Source organism: Mustelus asterias, chromosome 17, assembly GCF_964213995.1.
Source record: "Mustelus asterias chromosome 17, sMusAst1.hap1.1, whole genome shotgun sequence".
Taxonomy (NCBI): Eukaryota; Metazoa; Chordata; class Chondrichthyes; order Carcharhiniformes; family Triakidae; genus Mustelus; species Mustelus asterias.
Window position 1 is genome coordinate 76,189,261 of NC_135817.1, and position 19,185 is coordinate 76,208,445.

At 46.2% G+C, this 19,185-nt stretch overlaps 1 protein-coding gene and 1 non-coding gene across 2 annotated transcripts in view; one reads left to right on the forward strand and one right to left on the reverse strand.

The window, feature by feature from the left end:
* Positions 1-19,185, forward strand: part of bace2 (beta-secretase 2) — a 66,764-nt gene that overhangs the window by 23,691 nt on the left and 23,888 nt on the right. Inside the window, exons 3-6 of the mRNA XM_078232997.1 lie at positions 4,921-5,137; positions 5,325-5,462; positions 9,137-9,271; positions 11,609-11,710. Coding sequence (XP_078089123.1) covers positions 4,921-5,137; positions 5,325-5,462; positions 9,137-9,271; positions 11,609-11,710 — 592 coding nt within the window. The remainder of the gene's footprint in view (positions 1-4,920; positions 5,138-5,324; positions 5,463-9,136; positions 9,272-11,608; positions 11,711-19,185) is intronic.
* Positions 11,381-11,453, reverse strand: trnat-ugu (transfer RNA threonine (anticodon UGU)). The gene has a single exon. It is a non-coding gene; the product is annotated as a tRNA-Thr (tRNA).

The following is a 19,185-nucleotide window of genomic DNA, read 5'->3' on the forward strand; positions in this document are numbered from 1 at the left end:
TCGTCAAATGACCTGTGACAGGCTTGCAAATGTATGTTGAAGGCTGTCAAAGACATGGAGACCAAGTCACTGAGTACCTCAAGTCTGGTTTTTACATCCAAGAGAATGTGCAGATATATGACTGCTGCACCGAGAGAAATTTGAGACCGTGCAGGATGAAGGGCAAACGGTTGACTCACCTAATGGTTTACACCAGCACTCTTGTGGGACTAGACATCCCCAGTGGTCAATGCAGCAACTCACCAAGGTTCCTTTATCAGCTCTCGGCCTGTAACACCTAGGGGGAAGAGGGTATTATTTCTGTGTCAGCTTTTTGCTTTCACTGAGAATTTGCAGAAATGTCCACACCTTCATCTCAGCATTATGGATGAGTCTACACCAGATGGAATTGCCTCGCCCCAAGCGTAATTGGCACAACCTGCTCAATGCAAGTCAAATGTGAGAGGGTATTAGTGGATATCCTGCCTTCCTCTGCATGGCCACTACCTTCATGGGAGACGTGACCTGAGAAATGGACTTCAAGCAGCAATCTTCACTGACGCTAGTAAGAACATGCAGCTTCATATTTGCCTGTTTATTGTATGTACCACACAGCAAGCATAAACCAATGCCTCTATCCTTTGACTGTAAAAACACCCTATAGATCAGAGGAAAGGTTCTGCTTTGCAAGGTGAGATATGAATCCATCAGTGATGGAGTGGCCAGTGCCTTACACTTGAACACTCTCTAATGGTATCTCTGTTTCTTTCTGGCCTTCACTCTCCTGCAGCTGGATTTCCAAGGCCTGGTCGCAGAGCCAGGAGGCCGTACTCTGTGAGAGTCTTGTGGTAAACCACTGTCGTGCCTTCGGCACGGTTGAGCTGTATATATTGTTGCCACTACTGTTCATATATGAGACACTCCCTGACGCCTTTAATTCGGCTGCACCCTTAACTGGAGGCTCCGCCCTCAGGGTATAAAGGCTGCAGCCCTCCCCCTCCGGCCTTCAGTCGGGAGGTCCACATGCTCAGTATTGTCTGTTTATTGTCTGTTCCACATCGTTCCTTTTTTAGTGAATAAAAGCCTTCTGTTTCTGGCAACATCAGCCTTGTCTACTTACCAGACGCACATCAAGTCTCACACACTGTTCCTCTGAGATGTTCAAGAGGTTTCTTGCTGTCTGCAAAATGGTTAAATGAAGCCTTCATTTTGAGCTGTTTGTGCATAGACCAATGTTTTTGTGCAGAGGGGGCGATGCTTGGGGGAGGTTGGGTGGATGTGTGTGTGAGCACCCCAAAATGTCGCTGTGTTCTAGAGCTTGGAGGACCCCGCTAGCCTGCGCCCTTGGAGTTGTACGTGCCTGTGAGGACAGTGTGTGGCTGTAACAATTATGGCCGAGGCACTTTGGTGCCCACATTTGGCAATGTGAAAAGGGTACATGGCAGGACATTAATGATCGATATGTGGGATCCTGAGACCAGACTCTTGAGGTATAGTCTTCATTTCACTTGCTGCACTGTACAGTGTCATGACCCACTGGAGTTGCCAACATGCAACCATTTATGTGGCCTGGTGTCTCCAGGAATCAAGATCAATCTCAAGGACTTGGACTTCATGGGAACATTTATTTTTGTCATTTTCTTTTTTACCCGATTATGAAAATATTGGAAATGGTGGAGTGGATAAGATGGGGAAGATAGGCTGGCTGACAGTCAAGCATCATCCAATAGAATAATCAGTCTTTTTTGCTTTCCTATTGGTGCCGGAAGGTAATGCCTCCTGTGGGTGGATGTGTTGGTGATGAATGGCCGGAGGGTGGGGGCAAGTCATAGAATCATACAGTTCAGAAGAGGCCCTTCGGCCCATGGAGTTTCCACCAGCACGAGTGAAACACTAATCACAGCACGGTGCTGATCATCAGCACAGACCATCAGCGCTCACTGATTCAGTGCAGGGAAAGGTTCAGTTGTTGCGGCAAGGTGAGTATATTGACTCATTCGCACAGAGCTGCAAGGGAAGGTATGCTGCAGCTAACGTGTAAGACATGACACTTACAAGCTGTATACACCGCTTAAATTAGGAGGGCACAGAATGTGCACTGTTACACACAGAGCAATATCTCTCCATCACAATCACATATATATTGCAGGTTTAAAGATACTGACATGAATGCATTCACAATGAAAAGGGCTATATAATAACTCCTTTTGTGTCTCAAACAGGTCCCAACTGTCCTCCCCCGACCCTGACCCGACCCCCACCACCTCAGACCAGATCAGCCCTCCGGCTTCAAGAGGACAAGGAGGTCAGAGGAGGCAGTGTCACATCATTCTAGTCCGCACATCACCAACCCTGACATTCTCTGTCATCTTGAAATATGATGCCCTAGTTCTATACACCCTTTCACAGGGTAATACCCCCTGCTTGCCCTGCCTTTCCTCCTCCTCCCCCTTCCTCATTACTTTCTGCCCTCCCTGTGACTGTTCACGGTGACCGACTCTGGCTTCTGTGCGAGGGTGCCATCCCCATCTTCTACGTTCCTTGGCACATAGCGCAATGTACCCTCCTCCAGCATTCTTCCTGGCAACTGATTCAGGCCAAGAACCCCCCTGCTCCTCCTCCCTTGTGTTGTGGGAAGACGGTTGGAATTTATTCTGTGCCAGCAATGGAACAGTAAATAAAAGTTTGAAGCAAATTCCGTGGGGGTACCTCGTTCTCCAATTGATTCCTTTTGGCTATCCCAAGAATTAAGCAAAGCTCCAACCTAGTGTTAGCAGATCAATTTTACACACTTTGGGATCCACACTTCTCGGCTTCCAGAATCCCGACTTGCATGGAGGCAGCTGACTTCAGTAAAACATAAATGCGCAAAACACGTTCTCCACCGTTTTTCCGTTTACAAAAAAGTAAGAAGTGCCCGTCTTCGCAGACAGACTTGGAATTTTTGGACCATTCTATCCCGCTATTTTCACCAAGGCAGAAAGCCTCTTGCTCCATCATGGAGAAAGTCTTGGACTCTGTTTCTGTAATCTCCTCCCATCACTGGAGACCTCCGGAAAGGGGCAGGCAAGTCTTTGATTTGAGGTTTCTTCTCAAAGAGAAGCACCCCCTTGACCAGGGGAGGCGATGGCCTAGTGGTAATGTCGCTAGACTATTAATCCAGTAACTCAGCTAATGTCTGGGGACCCGAGTTAGAATCCCGCCACGGCAGATGGTGCCATTTGAATTCAATAAAAAATATCTGGAATTAAGAATCTACTGATGACTACGAAGCCATTGTTGGAAAAACCCATCTGGTTCACTAATGTCCTTTTAGGGAAGGAAATCTGCCGTCCTTACCCGGTGTGGCCTACATGTGAATCCAGAGCCACAGCAGTGTGGCTGACTCTCAACTGCCCTTGCGCAGCTAGGGGTGGGCAATGAATGCCAGCCAGCGACGCCCATGTCCCACGAATGAATTTTTAAAAGTACAGCACTCCCTCGGTCCATGATTTTTATGTCCGAGTCTTGGAGTTGGATTTGAGCCCGTTCCCTCCCGAATTGAAAGGCTACCAGCTAAACACGGCTAACACCTTTGCTGCAATTCTGAGCCACGCGGAAGATTTCTGTGATCAGTCTCTCCGAAACTGGCCTGTCAAATAAATTGCAATTTCCCTTTGCCCTCAGCTACAAACACAAAGCCTTTATTTTTCCCTGAAATTAAATTTTAAGCAAAGTTGCCTGAAGAGAAGGCTGGCTAATGTCATTTTAACTGATCAGTGCTCTGAAGAACAGCAAGACTTGTCTAGTTAATTGGAAACCAATTGCTGCTGCTTTTATTTCCTTTGGGCTTTCTCCTCCTCCTTACTCTCTGTTGGATTTTTTTTTGTTTGTGTCCCATACCCCTCGCTAGATAGATGGCAAAGACTAGCAACAATGGACAGATCCCGGTGCCTAGTGCATTATTTAATATAAAAATAACTTTGCTCGGTTTTATAGGTGTTTATTACTCTTGTATGCCACTAATCATTTCAGCCTTGCACTCGCATTAGTGTTTTAAGCTTCAGCTTTGCCAGTTGTTGGCTGTTGGCTCTCCGCCAAACTCCTCGGGAGGTATAATATCTGGTAATTATTAACTAAGGTTGAGCAGATATTGCTTGCTGGGGTGTAAAATACTGAGAATCTGTCCTAATTAAGAGAGTCTGCACAGCAAAGTAGTGAAGAGTGCAGCAGTCTAATGGAACAAGTCGCCTTTCGGTGGCTCCAGCCACTGAAAGCCAGCTGGGTTGAGTGTGGCCCAAGGATGTTGCCCCATTTGCATCCAGGTGCCAAGTATGGAATGTTCACAGTATATTTTTTCAGTCAGATTTCTCACATTGTCCCTATAGTCAAGCTGTCTCCGTACATTTACCATCACTAGTACACAGCACCAGGGACCCAGGTTCGATTCTCGGCTTGGGGCACTGTCTGTGCGGAGTCGGCGCGTTCTCCCCGTGTCTGCGTGGGTTTCCTCCAGATGCTCCGGTTTCCTCCCACAGTCCAAAATACGTGCTGGTTAGGTGCGTTGACCACGCTAAATTCTCCCTCGGTGTACCCAAACAGGCGGTGACTAGGGGATTTTCACACTAACTTCATTGCAGTGTTAATGCAAGTCTACTTGTGACACTAATAAACCAGTGTCCATTTTAGTGAAGAATTGACTTCATTTTGGAGCGGGGAGTAACCGGCAGTTGACTCCAGAGTAAGCCTGTGACTCCAGAGCCACAGCAATGTGGTTGACTCTCAACTGCCCTCTGAACAAGGGCAACTAAGGATAGGTAATAAATGCTGACCAGCCAGCAACACCCATATCCCACGAATGAATTTAAAAAGTAGTACATTATCTTGAATGAGTTTTGTATTGAACACATTTGAGTTTCATTGGGGTGGATTCTAAACATTTGTGCTTTTTCTCTTGTTCAGATCGAGCACTTACAAGTCAAGTGACCTGGTTGTCTCAGTCAGATATACCCAGGGCAGTTGGGAGGGTAACCTTGGCACGGATGTCATCACCATTCCGAAAGGACCTAATGGCACTGTTACCATCAATATTGCCACGATCCTCAAATCGGAGGAGTTCTTCTTGCCTGGAATAAACTGGCAAGGAATCCTGGGGCTGGCCTACAGAATGTTAGCCAAAGTAAGTTCCTATACTTTTAACAATATTCTTTATTTTAGTTTTGACCCTTTTCTTTTGCTCCTTCCGAAGAAGCTTGAAGCAACGTGATGAGGAAAACGGTGTCGCTGCAGTAGAGTGACGTGAGCACCTTGAGTGATTTGGATTCTTACCCACTCACACTTTTGCTCATCCTTTCTTTCTTTTACAGCCATCCAGTTCTGTGGAACCGTTCTTTGATTCATTAGTGAAACGCATGGGGATCCCAGATGTGTTCTCACTCCAAATGTGTGGTGCTGGATTGTCACTGGTAGGCGAAGAACAAGCCAGTCCAGCAGGAGGGAGTCTGGTAGGTTCTGAGGAAAACTGTGCCGTGGTTGTAAACGTAGGAGTGTCAGACCTTTTATTGTCCATTAGCAGCTGCTTAGGTATCTAGACCGAGCCATGGGAGCCTGGAAAATGTTGCACCAATATTTCTCGGCTTTCACACTCGCCCAATTCTGAACAGTAAAGGTTCTCCATGTTCTGACTTGAAGATATACCAGCCAGTCAAGCAATAGCTTTTTAAGGGCTAATTCCGAGCCTGTGACGTTCAAACAGGACAAACCAGTCAGTACAAAGTACTTAATCTGATTAGAAATGGAATTACCTGGGCATAATAGTTTAGATTCCAAAGGCTTGCTGTAGAACCTGTTGTAGGAGAATTCCAAGTCCAATGTGCTTGTAGTGTGTTGGGATGGATCTCTTCCAACTAACCACAGGAGACTGGGGGACTGGTTGCAATAGTTTATTGATGGACCCAAGCATGGAGAGCCTTGCTCCAGAGAAACTTCTGAAGCAGCACTCTCCTGTAATACAGCTCTGCATTCTAATAAAGCTCCCACAGGGAGAGCATGGGACCAGACCAGAAACTCCAAGATATTTTATGAAGTTAGAATCATAGAATCCCTACAGTGCAGAAGGAGGTCATTCAGCCCATCGAGCCCGCACCAGCCACAATCTCACCCAGGCCCTATTCCCATTACCCTACACATTTACCCTGCTAATCCCCCTGACACTACGGGTCAATTTGGCATGGCCAATCAACCTGACCCGCACATCTTTGGACTGTGGGAGGAAACCCATGCAGACACTGGGAGAAAGTGCAAACTCCACACAGACAGTGACCAAGGCCGGAATCAAATCTGAGTTCCTGGCACTGTGAGGCAGCAGTGCTAACCACTGTGCCACCGTGCCGCCCACGGACATTCTGGTAGCCTGGAACCTAGCTTTTACATTTGAATTTGGCATCAGTGTGAGCATAAGGCGTTTCATTCAAGTGACCCACTAGAAAGCTTTTACCAAAACAAACTTTATTTAAAAGCACAATATAACAAAAAGAATTAGCATAACTTTAACCAATTAATATGCTTCAATGTGGCAAAGTATAATTCTTAACAGCTAGCTATCTCTATTGTTCCAATTTAAAGCAATACACTGTAGACATAAATACCTTCAGTAGAACCGGTTCGCACAGAAACCAAAGATGCTTATGTGATGCTAGATTTCCAACTTTTTAACACTTCTGGACAGAGATCCAGAAAACCGTTTTCAGAGAAGGAAAACAACATAACTTCAGGGTAGCTCCCAGACTTCAGAGAGGGAAAAGTGAGGCACTTGTCCCAAAAGACAGACTGAATTTGAGTTCTCTGTGTAAGCCTTGCTGTGCCCAGTCATATGACCATACCTCTCAATCATCCCAATCACGCCCCACTCTGCAAAATCCCAGGGGAACACCACGAACAGCATTAGTTCAGATTGAGCAATTATGCTGCTGCAGCAACAATACAGGATGCAGGGGGAGTTAGTGCTATTCCCCACCCCATTTACTAAATCTATTTATTCGCCCTAACAGAGAGCTATGCCCTAGTTAGTTACACAGATTAGAAAGCTAACTGCACTTGCAGCCTAACTTGAATAAAGGTAACAGTAGTTAGATTTGAATTTGAAGCTATGGATTAGGGCATGTTGTTGAATTGGAAATCCCCAGCATTAAGATCCTTCACCTGTGTGGATAAGTAAAAGTTTGACATGGTCTGTCAAACAGAGACTCATTATGTTACCTAGTAATTTCAAATCCTCTTTCAACTAATAATTAATCATAGATTCCCTACAGTGCAGAAGGAGACCATTTGGCCCATCGAGCCTGCACCAACAACTACCCCACCCAGGCCCTATTCCCCACTCATTTGCCCTGCTAATCCCCCTGACATGAAGGGGAAATTTAGCACGGCCAGTTCAACCTAACCTGCACATCTTTGGACTGTGGGAGGAAACCCATGCAAACACTGGGAGAATGTGCAAACTCCACACAGACTCGATGAGCCGCATGGCCTCCTTCTGCACTGTAAGGATTCTACGATAAATAATCAGGGCATTTCAGTAAATGAGAATCTTGACTCCGATGTGGAGAATTGGTTGTAATATCGAACAGCTCAACTGTAAATACTTTTGATGTTTCATTTTTTTCTATTCACCTCCTTTCATTTGCAAAACAATATCATCTTGTTACAAGCAGTTCAAGGAAGGTTCAGGCAACTCATTCCTGGGATAAAAGGCTTATCTGTGACCAGGTTGGGCCATTTCCCATTGGAGCTTAAAAGAATAAGAGGTGATCTTATTGAAACATATAAGATCCTGAGGGGGCATGTTTGGTTGGATACTGGGAGAATGTCTTTTTGTGGAGGGTAGACTCGAATCAGGGAACACCGGTTAAGAAGGAGGTCCCATTTTTAAGAGGGAGATGAGAATGGTTTTCTCTCAAAGGGTCGCCACTATGTGGAATACTCTTCCTCAGAAAGCGGTAGAGGTTGGGTCATTGAATTTATTCAAGGTTAAGTTAGGTTGATTTTTTTTTTTGATAAGGGAGTCGAGGGTTATGAGGGCCTGTTAGGAACGTGGACCACTGCCAGATCAACTGTGATTTATCACTTAATGGTGGAGCAGGCTTGAAGGGCCAAATTGTCTACTTCTCCTGAGCAGGGCCTCAAACCTGCTGGAGGATATTTTTATTGCATTAGACCGGACTGGTGGCACAGTGGTTAGCACTGCTGCCTCACGGGACCCAGGTTCAATTCCCAGCTTGGGTCACTGTCTGTCTGTGTGAGGTTTGCACGTTCTCCCCATATCTGTGTGGGTTTCCTCTGGGTGCACTGGTTTCCTCCCACAGTCCAAAAGACATGCTGGTTAGGTGCATTGTCCATGCTAAATTCACCCTCGGCGTACCCGGACAGGTGCTGGAGTGTGGCGACCGGGGGGATTTTCATAATAACTTAATTGCAGTGTTAATGTAAGCCTACTTGTGGCACTAATAAATCAACTTTAAGCTTAAAATTTGTTTCATTATTTATTCTTGAAAAATAAAAATAGCTGGCAAGGCCAGCATCTCTGATTAAAGTTTAAAGTAAAGTTTATTTATTAGTCACAAGTGAGGCTTACATTAACACTGCAATGAAATTACTGTGAAATTCCCCTAGTCGCCACACTCCGGCGCCTGTTCGGGTCAGTGCACCTAATCAGCACGTCTTTCGGATTGTGGGAGGAAACCTGAGCACTCGGAGGAAACCCACGCAGACAAGGGGTGAACGTGCAGACTTCACGCAGACAGCGACCCGAGCCGGGAATCGAACCCGGGTCCCTGGCGCTGTGAGGCAGCAGTGTTAACCACTGTGCCACCATGCAGCCCTTGAGGAGACGGTGGTCAAGCATCTCTTGAACCGCTGCAGTCCATGTAGTGTAGGTACTCTTCACAGTGCTGTTAAAAAGGGAGTTCCAGGGTTTTGACCCTGCAACAGTGAAGGAACGGCAATATAATTCCAAGTCAGGATGGCGTGTAACTTAAATGGACCTTGACGGTGATGGTGTTCTCATTTGTCTGCTGCCTCTGTCCTCCTCTGTCACTGGTTTAGAAGGTAGTTTTCAAATTATTCTGTGTTCAAAAAATGTTGGCAATGATAAAGGAGTTCTTTTTTTTGTTGCTTTTAGGTTATGGGTGGAATTGAACCAAACCTGCATAAGGGGGATATCTGGTACACCCCGATCAAAAGAGAATGGTATTACCAAATTGAGGTTCTTAAACTGGAAGTGGGAGGTCGGAACTTGAACCTGGACTGCACAGAGGTAAGCGTGCTATCAGTGGTGGGCGGGGATGGTTACTGTAGGTAAGGATTTTTTATTATTCATTCATGGGACATGGGCGTCGCTGGCTGGGCCAGTGTTTATTGCCCATCCCTAATTGCCCTTGGAGAGCAGTTGAGAGTCAACCACATTGCTGTGGCTCTGGATCGCATGTAGGCCAGACCAGGCAAGGACAGCAGATTTCCTTCCCTCAAAGACATTAGTGAACCAGATGGGTTTTTCCAACAGTCGACAGTTGTTTTCCAGGTCATCGGTAGATTCTTAATTCCAGGTTTTTTTTAATTGAATTCAAATTCCACCATCTGCCGTGGCAGGATTCGAACCTGAGCATGAGCTGAGTTTCTGGATTAATATCTAGCGATAATACCATGAGGCCATCGCCTCTTCATGTGTACTGTTTCAATGCCAGGACTGCTTGCTGGCGGAGCTTTCCTATCTACATTATGGCATGTTGTACAGTCCCCATGCACACATTAAAATGACTCCTGCAATGTCTTAAAAGCTGTTTGAATAAAATGTTTTTCCCCAGTGGCTGGAGCAGAACCTTACAGGCTGCTGAGAGGAGAATGATTGTCCTCCAGTCTGAATGATTGGACACATTCCACGTGGGCTCGGCAGCCAGGAGTTATACTCCCAAGCCTGTACAATTGTTGAACGTAGGTAGAATTGAGCTTGAGAAATAACCGCATCGTGGAAAAGTCTGTGTATAGTTTGGAGACTTTAAAGGGCTGCCACTTTGTGTATAATGCTACATCCCAGTATGTGTTCGCACCTTAAACAAGGGAAAGAATACATGGAGATTATTAAATATAGCCATCAGGCCCGAGTTCCAAACCAGTTCTCCTTATCTGCCACACCCTCTCCTCCAACCTGCGGGGGATGAAAGGTGACTCATCAAACTTACATAGCCATGCTATTGGTTCAGTAAATCGTTGCTAAGGAACAGTCCGTCAAATGTGTTTTTTAAATGGTGTAATTCCAGGATGCTGAGTTGCGGAGCAGATTCACAAAGCTGCAGGAATGTATTTTACTGTTCAAACAAAGCACCTTTTCATGTTGTTAATGCAGCTGAATCCAAACTGGTTACTGCAGTCAGTTCACCAGTTCAGCAGGTGAAACGAGAGAACTGCCAGGGTCAGGCATAACCTTAAAAATGGGGTTTATCGGAGGGGAGCGGAATGCGCCGTTGCGAAAGTCCGACACTAGATGGATGGCTTCAGTATTATTTCATGTTGATATCGGGTAAAAAGAACATTTGGCTACTCACAATAGATGAACTTGCATTTATATAGTGCATTTCACAATCTCGGGTGCGGCACAGTGGTTAACACTGCTGCCTCACAGCTCCCGGGACCTGGGTTCGATTCCCAGTTTGGGTCACACTCTGTGCGGAGTCAGCACATTCTCCCCCCTCCCCCCCCCCCCCACCACCCCCCGTGTCTGCGTGGGTTTCCTCCAGTTTCTCCCCTCAGTCCGAAAGACGAGCTGGTTAGGTGCATTGGCCATGCTAAGTTCTCCCTTATTGTACCCGAACAGGCACCGGAGTGTGGCAACCTGTGGATTTTCACAGTAAGTTAATTGCAGTGTTAATGTAAGCCTACTTGTGATACTAATTAATAAATTTAAACAAAACCCTCAATTATTGGTTCGTCCACCTCTCGGGTTTGACTCAGGAGATACCCACCATTGGCACCAAATGGGAAGTTGTTTGCTTTGTTGGAATTCAATGCATGGGTCTGATTATGATCGAATTGTTGGACTCATAGAAACCGTACAGTGTGGAAGGAGGCCATTCGGTCCATCCAGTCTGCACCGACAACAATCCCACCCAGGCCCTATCCCCATAACCCCATGCATTTACCCTAGCTAGTCCCCCTGACACTAATGGTCAATTTAGTGTGGCCAATCCACCTAACCCACACATCTTTGGACTGAGAAGAAACCGGAGCACCCGGAGGAAACCCACGCAGGCATGGGAAGAATGTGCAAACTCCACACAGGCAGTGACCCAAGGCTAGGAATCGAACCCGGGTCCCTGACGCTGTGAGGCAGCAGTACTGACCACTGTGGTGCCCCCTATATTTTGCCCACAGACTCCAGCAAGAATTGAACTCGCAACCCCTGGTTTACAAGACCAGTACCCTAACCACTGAGCGATGGAGCCAATTGTTGTTTGTGATAATACGAAAATTGGACTGTTACTTTACTGTTTATTCTTAGTCCGGTTTGTATTCCAAAATTGCTTCCTGTAGTTTGCGTTGCTGTGGGGACTACCAATTGTTCTGACGTTTTGTATCCGTTTGCCCTCCCTCTCCCTAGTACAACTCTGACAAAGCCATTGTGGACAGTGGCACCACACTCCTGCGTCTACCAATGAACGTGTTCTTTGCCGTTGTAACAGCCATTAAACAAACCTCAAAGGTAAGAAACTTGCCATTAGATCTGGGTGATGGTGAAGATGTCACTTATATCCGAAGAAGTATTGTAGGATGGGCATTTTCATTCAATGCACCAGTCAGGTTTCCTTGTCTGTATTTGGGCTGTGGGCTTCTTTGTTAAGCTGCCTCTGAATGTGACCCAGTGCAACTTATCCTAGGACCATTCTCCCTTGTTCCAATTTTCCTCATTCATTTTCTCTTACCCCCCCCCCCGATCATCTCCCATACTGGCACAAACCCAGCTCAGGAATTCGGAGCGCCAAGAGTCTTGGGGCCAAATACGCATTATGCCTATCGGCTTTCTAAGTCTGACATTGCTGTTTCTAAGTCTTATCAGAGAACATTTGATTCATGCTTTTAACATACTTGGATTTACATTGACTTTATAATTTTTAATGTATCCCAATCCTCTGTAGAGACCTGTAACTTTTTTTTAAAAAGGTTTTGAATTCCCAGTGGCCAGCTTAAAGGACAAAATGACAAGATTTCACATTTTTAAGACTTTTACTTTAAGAAACAAACTGAAATCAACATTGTCTAAACATTAATGTAATAAATTATGGAAAATATAACCCCCACCACTTCATACCAGGATTTGAAACCCCACTCTGTTTTTCTTGTTACACTGCATTCTCCATAGAATTGCAGACTTTACAGAAACCAGTCCAAAGTTGATCCCCTGACGAAGGGTCATCCGGACTCAAAACGCTGGCACTATCCTCTCCCCACAGATGCTGTCAGACCTGCTGAGGTTTTCCAGCATTTTCTGTTTTTGTTTCAATAGGCTCACTTCTCCCCATTTTACTGAGTCACTATGTCCCGTGTCCATTGAAAGTTGTCTCCCCCTGCCTTCTGAGAATCTTCAAACCGACTTTCAGCAGCAAGGGCCACGCCAACAGCTCTTTGTCCTAGCCACCCTATGGAACCTTTCAATGTCCGTAATTAAGAAAGCAAATGTAATGTTGTCATTTATCTCAAGAGGCTTGGAATACAAAAGCAGGGATGTACTTCTGAGGCTTTATAAAGCACTGGTTAGGCCCCATTTGGAGTACTGTGAGCAATTTTGGGCCCCACACCTCAGGAAGGACATACTGGCACTGGAGCGGGTCCAGCGGAGATTCACACGGATGATCCCAGGAATGGTAGGCCTGACATACGATGAACGTCTGAGGATCGTGGGATTATATTCATTGGAGTTTAGGAGGTTGAGGGGAGATCTGATAGAAACTTACAAGATAATGAACGGCTTAGATAGGATGGACGTAGGGAAGTTGTTTCCATTAACAGGGGAGACTAGGACGCGGGTGCACAGCCTTAGAATAAAAGGGAGTCACTTTAGAACAGAGATGAGGAGAAATTTCTTCAGCCAGAGAGTGGTGGGTCTGTGGAATTCATTGCCACAGAGGGCTGTGGAGGCCGAGACGTTGAGCGTCTTCAAGACAGAAATTGATAAATTCTTGATTTCTCGAGGAATTAAGGGCTATGGGGAGAGAGCGGGTAAATGGAGTTGAAATCAACCATGATTGAATGGTGGAGTGGACTCGATGGGCCGAATGGCCTTACTTCCGCTCCTATGTCTTATGGTCTTATGGTCCTTTAAAACTCTCGACAGGCTCCATTTCTTCGACCAGGGAACGGTCATCCACTAGCATTCTGCCTGGTGGCCAACAGAGAACTGACTTTTCCCCGCCTGTCCACAGCAGCTGCTGTTGTCCAGGGTCTCCGTGCCAACAAATCCGCACACAGCAAAACCAGCTGCTCCTTTCCTCTTGTTGAGGTGTGAAAACTGGTATTTTAAATTTCAATCAGCCTTGCCCTGGGAGTGCTATCCCCATGGCAACCAAGTCATATTGACTTAATGACGGAGGTCACGTGTCTCTCTCCACTACCACATTTTATCTTAAAAGAGGCAGTTCGAAACAGCCATCTTATGAAACCCTGTACTTGTAACAAGCGTGTCCGAGACTGATACTTAATTCCTGCAACATACGATGGTTCTACCAGCTAATGGGTGATTTGTGTTAAAACCAGTGAGGTGTCGACTGCACTTAAACTCACTTTTTAAAAGGCAGTTCATGTACATCACATTCCTCCCCATCCTTCCCGTACCTCTCAGCCAAACTTTTTTCTATTCAAACAAGCGATTTATATTCGGCTGTAGGTGTGAAGAATCGTTCTTTCCAGCATTCGGTTCTCTTCACGCTTGGCTCCATTTCCCCCACACTAATCAGGCATGCTAGTGACCAAGAGCAGAGCAGCCCATTTCAGGTCAAACGCTTCACTGGTCGCAACAGTGAATGGGAGATGTGCGTTTGACGCTCCTGCTAGCTACTAACATACACTATAACTGTTCTGCACTGACGCAATGGGCAGGAAAAGCAGAGCATGTATGAAAACCCAGGTAAGGTAGCAGACGAAGGGTGTACACTGCCTAGGCTGTGCTGTCCTTCCATAGCTTCTGTATGGACGGAACAAATAACCCCCAGTGACTTTAACTTGCTCTTCTACACCTGAGCAGTGCTGCCTGGCTGTATCAGTGGGGAAGGGGGGGGGGGGGGGGGGGCCTGGCTGTAATTGGAGGGAGGAGGGAGAGATATCCTGGCTGTATTTGGGGGTGGGGGGGGGGGGGGAGCGGGGGGGCGGATCTGGCTATGTGGGAGGAGGAGCGTCCTGGCTGTATTGGGGAAGGCGGCGGGGGGGGGGGGGGGGGGGGGGGAGATGCATCGGGCGCCACCCTGGCTGTACTCGCGAGGGGTTTGGGGGACGAGATCTGGCTGTACTGGGGGGGGGCGTCCTGGCTGTATCGAGGGTGAGAAGCAGCATTCTATTGAAAGATTATCATGTGAAGTGTTGATCTGAAGATGCTACCAGACCTTTCCAGCATTTCCTGTTTTTTTTTTTTATTTTGAAGACACTCGAAGCTAAAGGACATTACCCTACACATAAAATGTTTACTTACAAACTAACATTTTCAATAAATTTATGCTTCCAACGAGTTGAATATAGTTTGTTTTTTCACACATTAATGTGAAAATATGATTAAGCCTTTCTCTTGTGTTCCGTGAGCGTGGCTGTGCTCTGTGGGAACGTAGCCATGATGAGTTGGCCTTTAAACTCCCAATATTGATTTGGTTTGCATTGCTGCATTTAATCTGTTTGATATTCAGTCCTTCAAACCTGCCGTTTGCCGCTGATTTCAGTCCTCGTGCTTGTTTCTGTCAGAAAGTGGTTGACTCTTGTTCTCAGACGAGGCTTGTTAAACCTGAACCTGAGAGTGGGCAATAGTAAAACTCGACCTCATTAACTCTCTCATGCTGTGTAAAACTAATGTCTGTTTCTCTTGCGGCTTTGTTTTACTGTTCGCTTGTGAGCCACGGGAGCCTCATTTTTGCCCTTGTTTAGTTTTGTCCTATTTTGGGCGCCCCATCTCCTGAGTGTCACCTGCATCACTAATTCCATAAATTGAGGCATTGTTTCCTGGGAGTGACTGTTGCATCATTTATAGAATCCCGACAGTGCAGGAGGAGGCCATTTGGCCCATCGAGCCTGCACTGACAACAATTCCACCCAGGCCCCATCCCCATAACCCCATGTATTTACCCTCCTAGTTCCCCTAACACAGGTGCAATTTAGCATGACCAATCGACCTAACCCGCACATCTTTGGAATGTGGGAGGAAACCGGAGCACCCAGAGGAAACCCATGCCGACATGGGGAGAACATGCAAACTCCACACCACACACAGGCAGTGACCCGAGGCCAGAATTGAACCCGGGTCCCTGGCGCTGTGAGGCAGCAGTGCTAACCACTGTGCCACCGAGCCGCCCAAAATATACGTATGTATGTACCAATACTTGACATTTACTTCTGTTGTAAGTTACTAATTAGAGTAGGTAGCTTTGCTTTATTAGTTTCTTTTTGTGTGAAATATTACCTCAGACTGTTTGCATGAGGCAAAGGGTAAATAATACTGGACACCTCTGGCTTCCACTGACTTAAGGATAAGGGGCATTGAAGCCCTGCCAAGATGGCAGCCATCCAGCATCTCATTGACTTTGGGCACTTTGTCTGTCTTCATCCAGTCAGCTGCTGCACTCCCAACTGCCAAGATCAATAACCTGACCTCATCTAATGGGATGCTCAAAGAGCTGAGTGCAAGTCATCAACTCGGAGCTCTTGGTACCACAGAGTATGATCCTTGTAGGGCAACTCGTCAGTGAATTCAGCTGCTATCATGAGTCACCAGGATCTGACTCTCAATGTATTGTTGGCACGGGAAGTGTTTTAACCATTTTTAGTTAGTCTTTTTCTTTAAACTATGATTTTTATGAAAGCTGGAACGATCGGAATTTGACTTGAGCGATGGTGACAATACCGCTTCACTTGATTGGATGTGCTGCGCCACTGGCTCTGTCGATGTAAACTTAGATTTGAGTAAAGGAAAATAACAGGGCGCTCACATTTTCATTTTCCCCATCTGTCATCCTCGGCGTTCACACACCTGTTCAAGCAAACTTTGCCTCCTTGCTCCACCCTTTTTGTTCTGAAACATTCCTCTAGCCCACGAGCTGCGCCAGCTACTGCACAGAATGGCTGGCTGATAACTCGTTCGAGCCGTCCTCCTGCCTCTGAATGCAGTAGGTTTAAATAAAGCTTGAATGAAAGTTTGCGGTTGTCTCTTTAGCTATCCAGCACCCTGCTCCAAAATTCCTCACTAAACCACTCCAACACACACCTTTTTATAAGATGCTTTTTGTCTGATGACACTCCTCTGAAGCAACGTGGGACTTTTTAACTACGTTGGAGTCATTTATTTTCAGTGAGCGGCAACCATCTTGAATCTTGCCATCTAATCAGTATTTGGTAAAGGTGGGGAGGTTTAGGAGGTTTAGGTCCTTGCTCACAATTGATTAACTGGAAAGAGAGCAAAGAAGATTTATGACATTGCCAGGACTGGTGGACCTGAGTTATAGGGAGAGGTTGGCCAGGCTAGGACTTTATTCCTTGGAACGTAGGAGAATGAGGGGTGACCTTATTGAGGTGTATAAAATTGTGCGGGACATAGGATGAACACACACAGTCTTTTTTCCCAGGGAAGGGGAATTGAAAACTAGAGGGCATAGGTTTAAGGTAAGAGGGAAAGATTTAAAAGGGACCTGAGGGGCAAGTTCTTCATGCAGAGGGTGGTGGATATATGGAATGAGCTGCCAGAGAAAGTGGTTAAGGCAGGTCTAATAGCAACATTTATAAAGGATAATGGGAGGCACAGTGGTTAGCGTTGCTGCCTCACAGCGCCAGGGACTCGGGTTTGATTCTGGCTTGGGACACTGTCTGTGCAGAGTCTGCATGTTCTCCCCATGTCTGCGTGGGTTTCCTCCGGGTGCTCCGGTTTCCTCCCACAGTCTGAAAGATGTGCCAGTTAGGTGCATTCGCCATGCTAAATTCTCCCTCAGTGTACCCGAACAGGCGCCAGAGTGTGGCGACTAGGGAATCTTTTTACAGTAACTTAATTGCAGTGTTAATGTAAGCCTACTTGTGACACAAATTCTTTTTAAAGTACATGGATGGGAAAGGATTAGAGGGATATTGGCCAAACGCGGGTAATTGGGACTAGCGGGAAGGGCCTGTTTCCATGCTGTATTGCTCTATGACTCTGTCAGAAACAGAAAATTAATTTATTATTGTCACATGTATTAGCGTACAGTGAAAAGTATTGTTTCTTGTGCGCTATACAGACAAAGCATACCGTTCATAGAGAAGGAAATGAGAGAGTACAGAATGTAGTGTTACAGTCACAGCTAGGATGTAGAGAAAGATCAACTTAATGCGAGGTAGGTCCATTCAAAAGTCTGATGGCAGCAGCAAGAAGCTGTTCTTGAGTCAGTTGGTACGTGACCTCAGACTTTTGTATCTTTTTCCCAATGAAAGAAGGTGAAAGAGAGAATGTCCCGGGTGCATGATTATGCTGGCTGCTTTTCCGAGACAGTGGGAAGTGTAGACAGAGTCAATGGATGGGAGGCTGGTTTGCGTGATGGATTGGGCTACGTTCATGACCCTTTGTAGTTTCTTGCGGCCTTGGACAGAGCAGGAACCATACCAAACTGTGATACAACCAGAAAGAATGCTTTCTATGGTGCATCTGTAAAAGTTGGTGAGAGTTGTAGCAGACATAGCAAATTTTCTTAGTCTCCTGAGAAAGTAGAGGCATTGGCGGGCTTTCTTAGCTATAGCGTCCATGGAGGGACCAGGACAGGTTGTTGGTGATCTGGACACCTAAAAACTTGAAGCTCTCGATGGGATTTGTTTAAACTGTGGCTGAAAAACCTTTATTGGAGATCCAAAAGAGGACCATTTGAGTCAGTGGAGTGGGTGCATTAGTTTATTTGAATTGGATTGGTCATGACTAGTTGCTACAAGGTTGTAATAATAAACTTTAGCTTGTAAATTTCTTCTTGTCCAAATGTGATTTTAGTTGAAATGTTTTTGTTGAAATCAGTGCAGCTTTTGGGATTGGGTGAGGTTTGGATTCGGGTTTTCCCGGTCCATTCTTAGCATTGGCTTTGGAACTTTAAGGATAGTGTAAAAAATTTAATTAAAAATCTTTCACAAAGGATTAATTGAATCACAACAATTGATCATTGTTAACTTTATTGAAAGGCCTGTTATTAGTTTTTGAACTCGAAGTTATATTATTTCTCCTTTCCCGAGGCAGGGAGTTAGGGGGGCAGTAGATGCCTCCAATGGGCATGGCTGGTAGCGGACAGCCAGTTCATGACTCCAAATCTCCATCCTCCTGGGTGAATGGTCACCGCTGATGGGCTCTTCCTGCCAAGGTAGTGAGTGGCCTCTCAAGAGGTTTGAGGCTGTGGAAAAGATGCACGAGGCACCTTGCCAATGGTTGTCATCGCCCCGACCACGGAACAATGTCTCTGGGCACATTGAAGTATGAACTGCGGGAACATCCACCTCTGATCCTCCAAGATGTCCTTCACATGGAAGGAGTGGGGTGGGGGTGCCATGTCTAGATGGAGGCCAGGTGAAGGACTTTCCACCTGCCCGCTGGCAATGGAGGGAAACCCTCTGATGTAACACTTCCTTCGTTCACGCATCCACTGAAGTATTGATGATGCCGGCTGCAGGCAATCCTGTCTCATGCAGGTGAGGAGGTGGAGGGCCCATCGCAGATTGGTACAGTGCCAAGAGGCAGCAGGGCCTCCAAGGTCACGAGGTTGGTGAGCACTGGCCCACCTGCAGTGCTCTCATCTAGAGATGAGTGAATGCCTGAAGTGCTCTCCGAGGATGCGTTCACATTTGCTAGCTTCTCCAATACGAGCTACAGCCACAAGGCTGTTTTAAAGGTAATGCAGAGCTTCCTGCTTGCAGTGAGTGAGTAAGAGAATGTCTGTCCTTTTATATATGGAATCAGGACCTTTGACCCCATGAAGTAACAGCACGGCG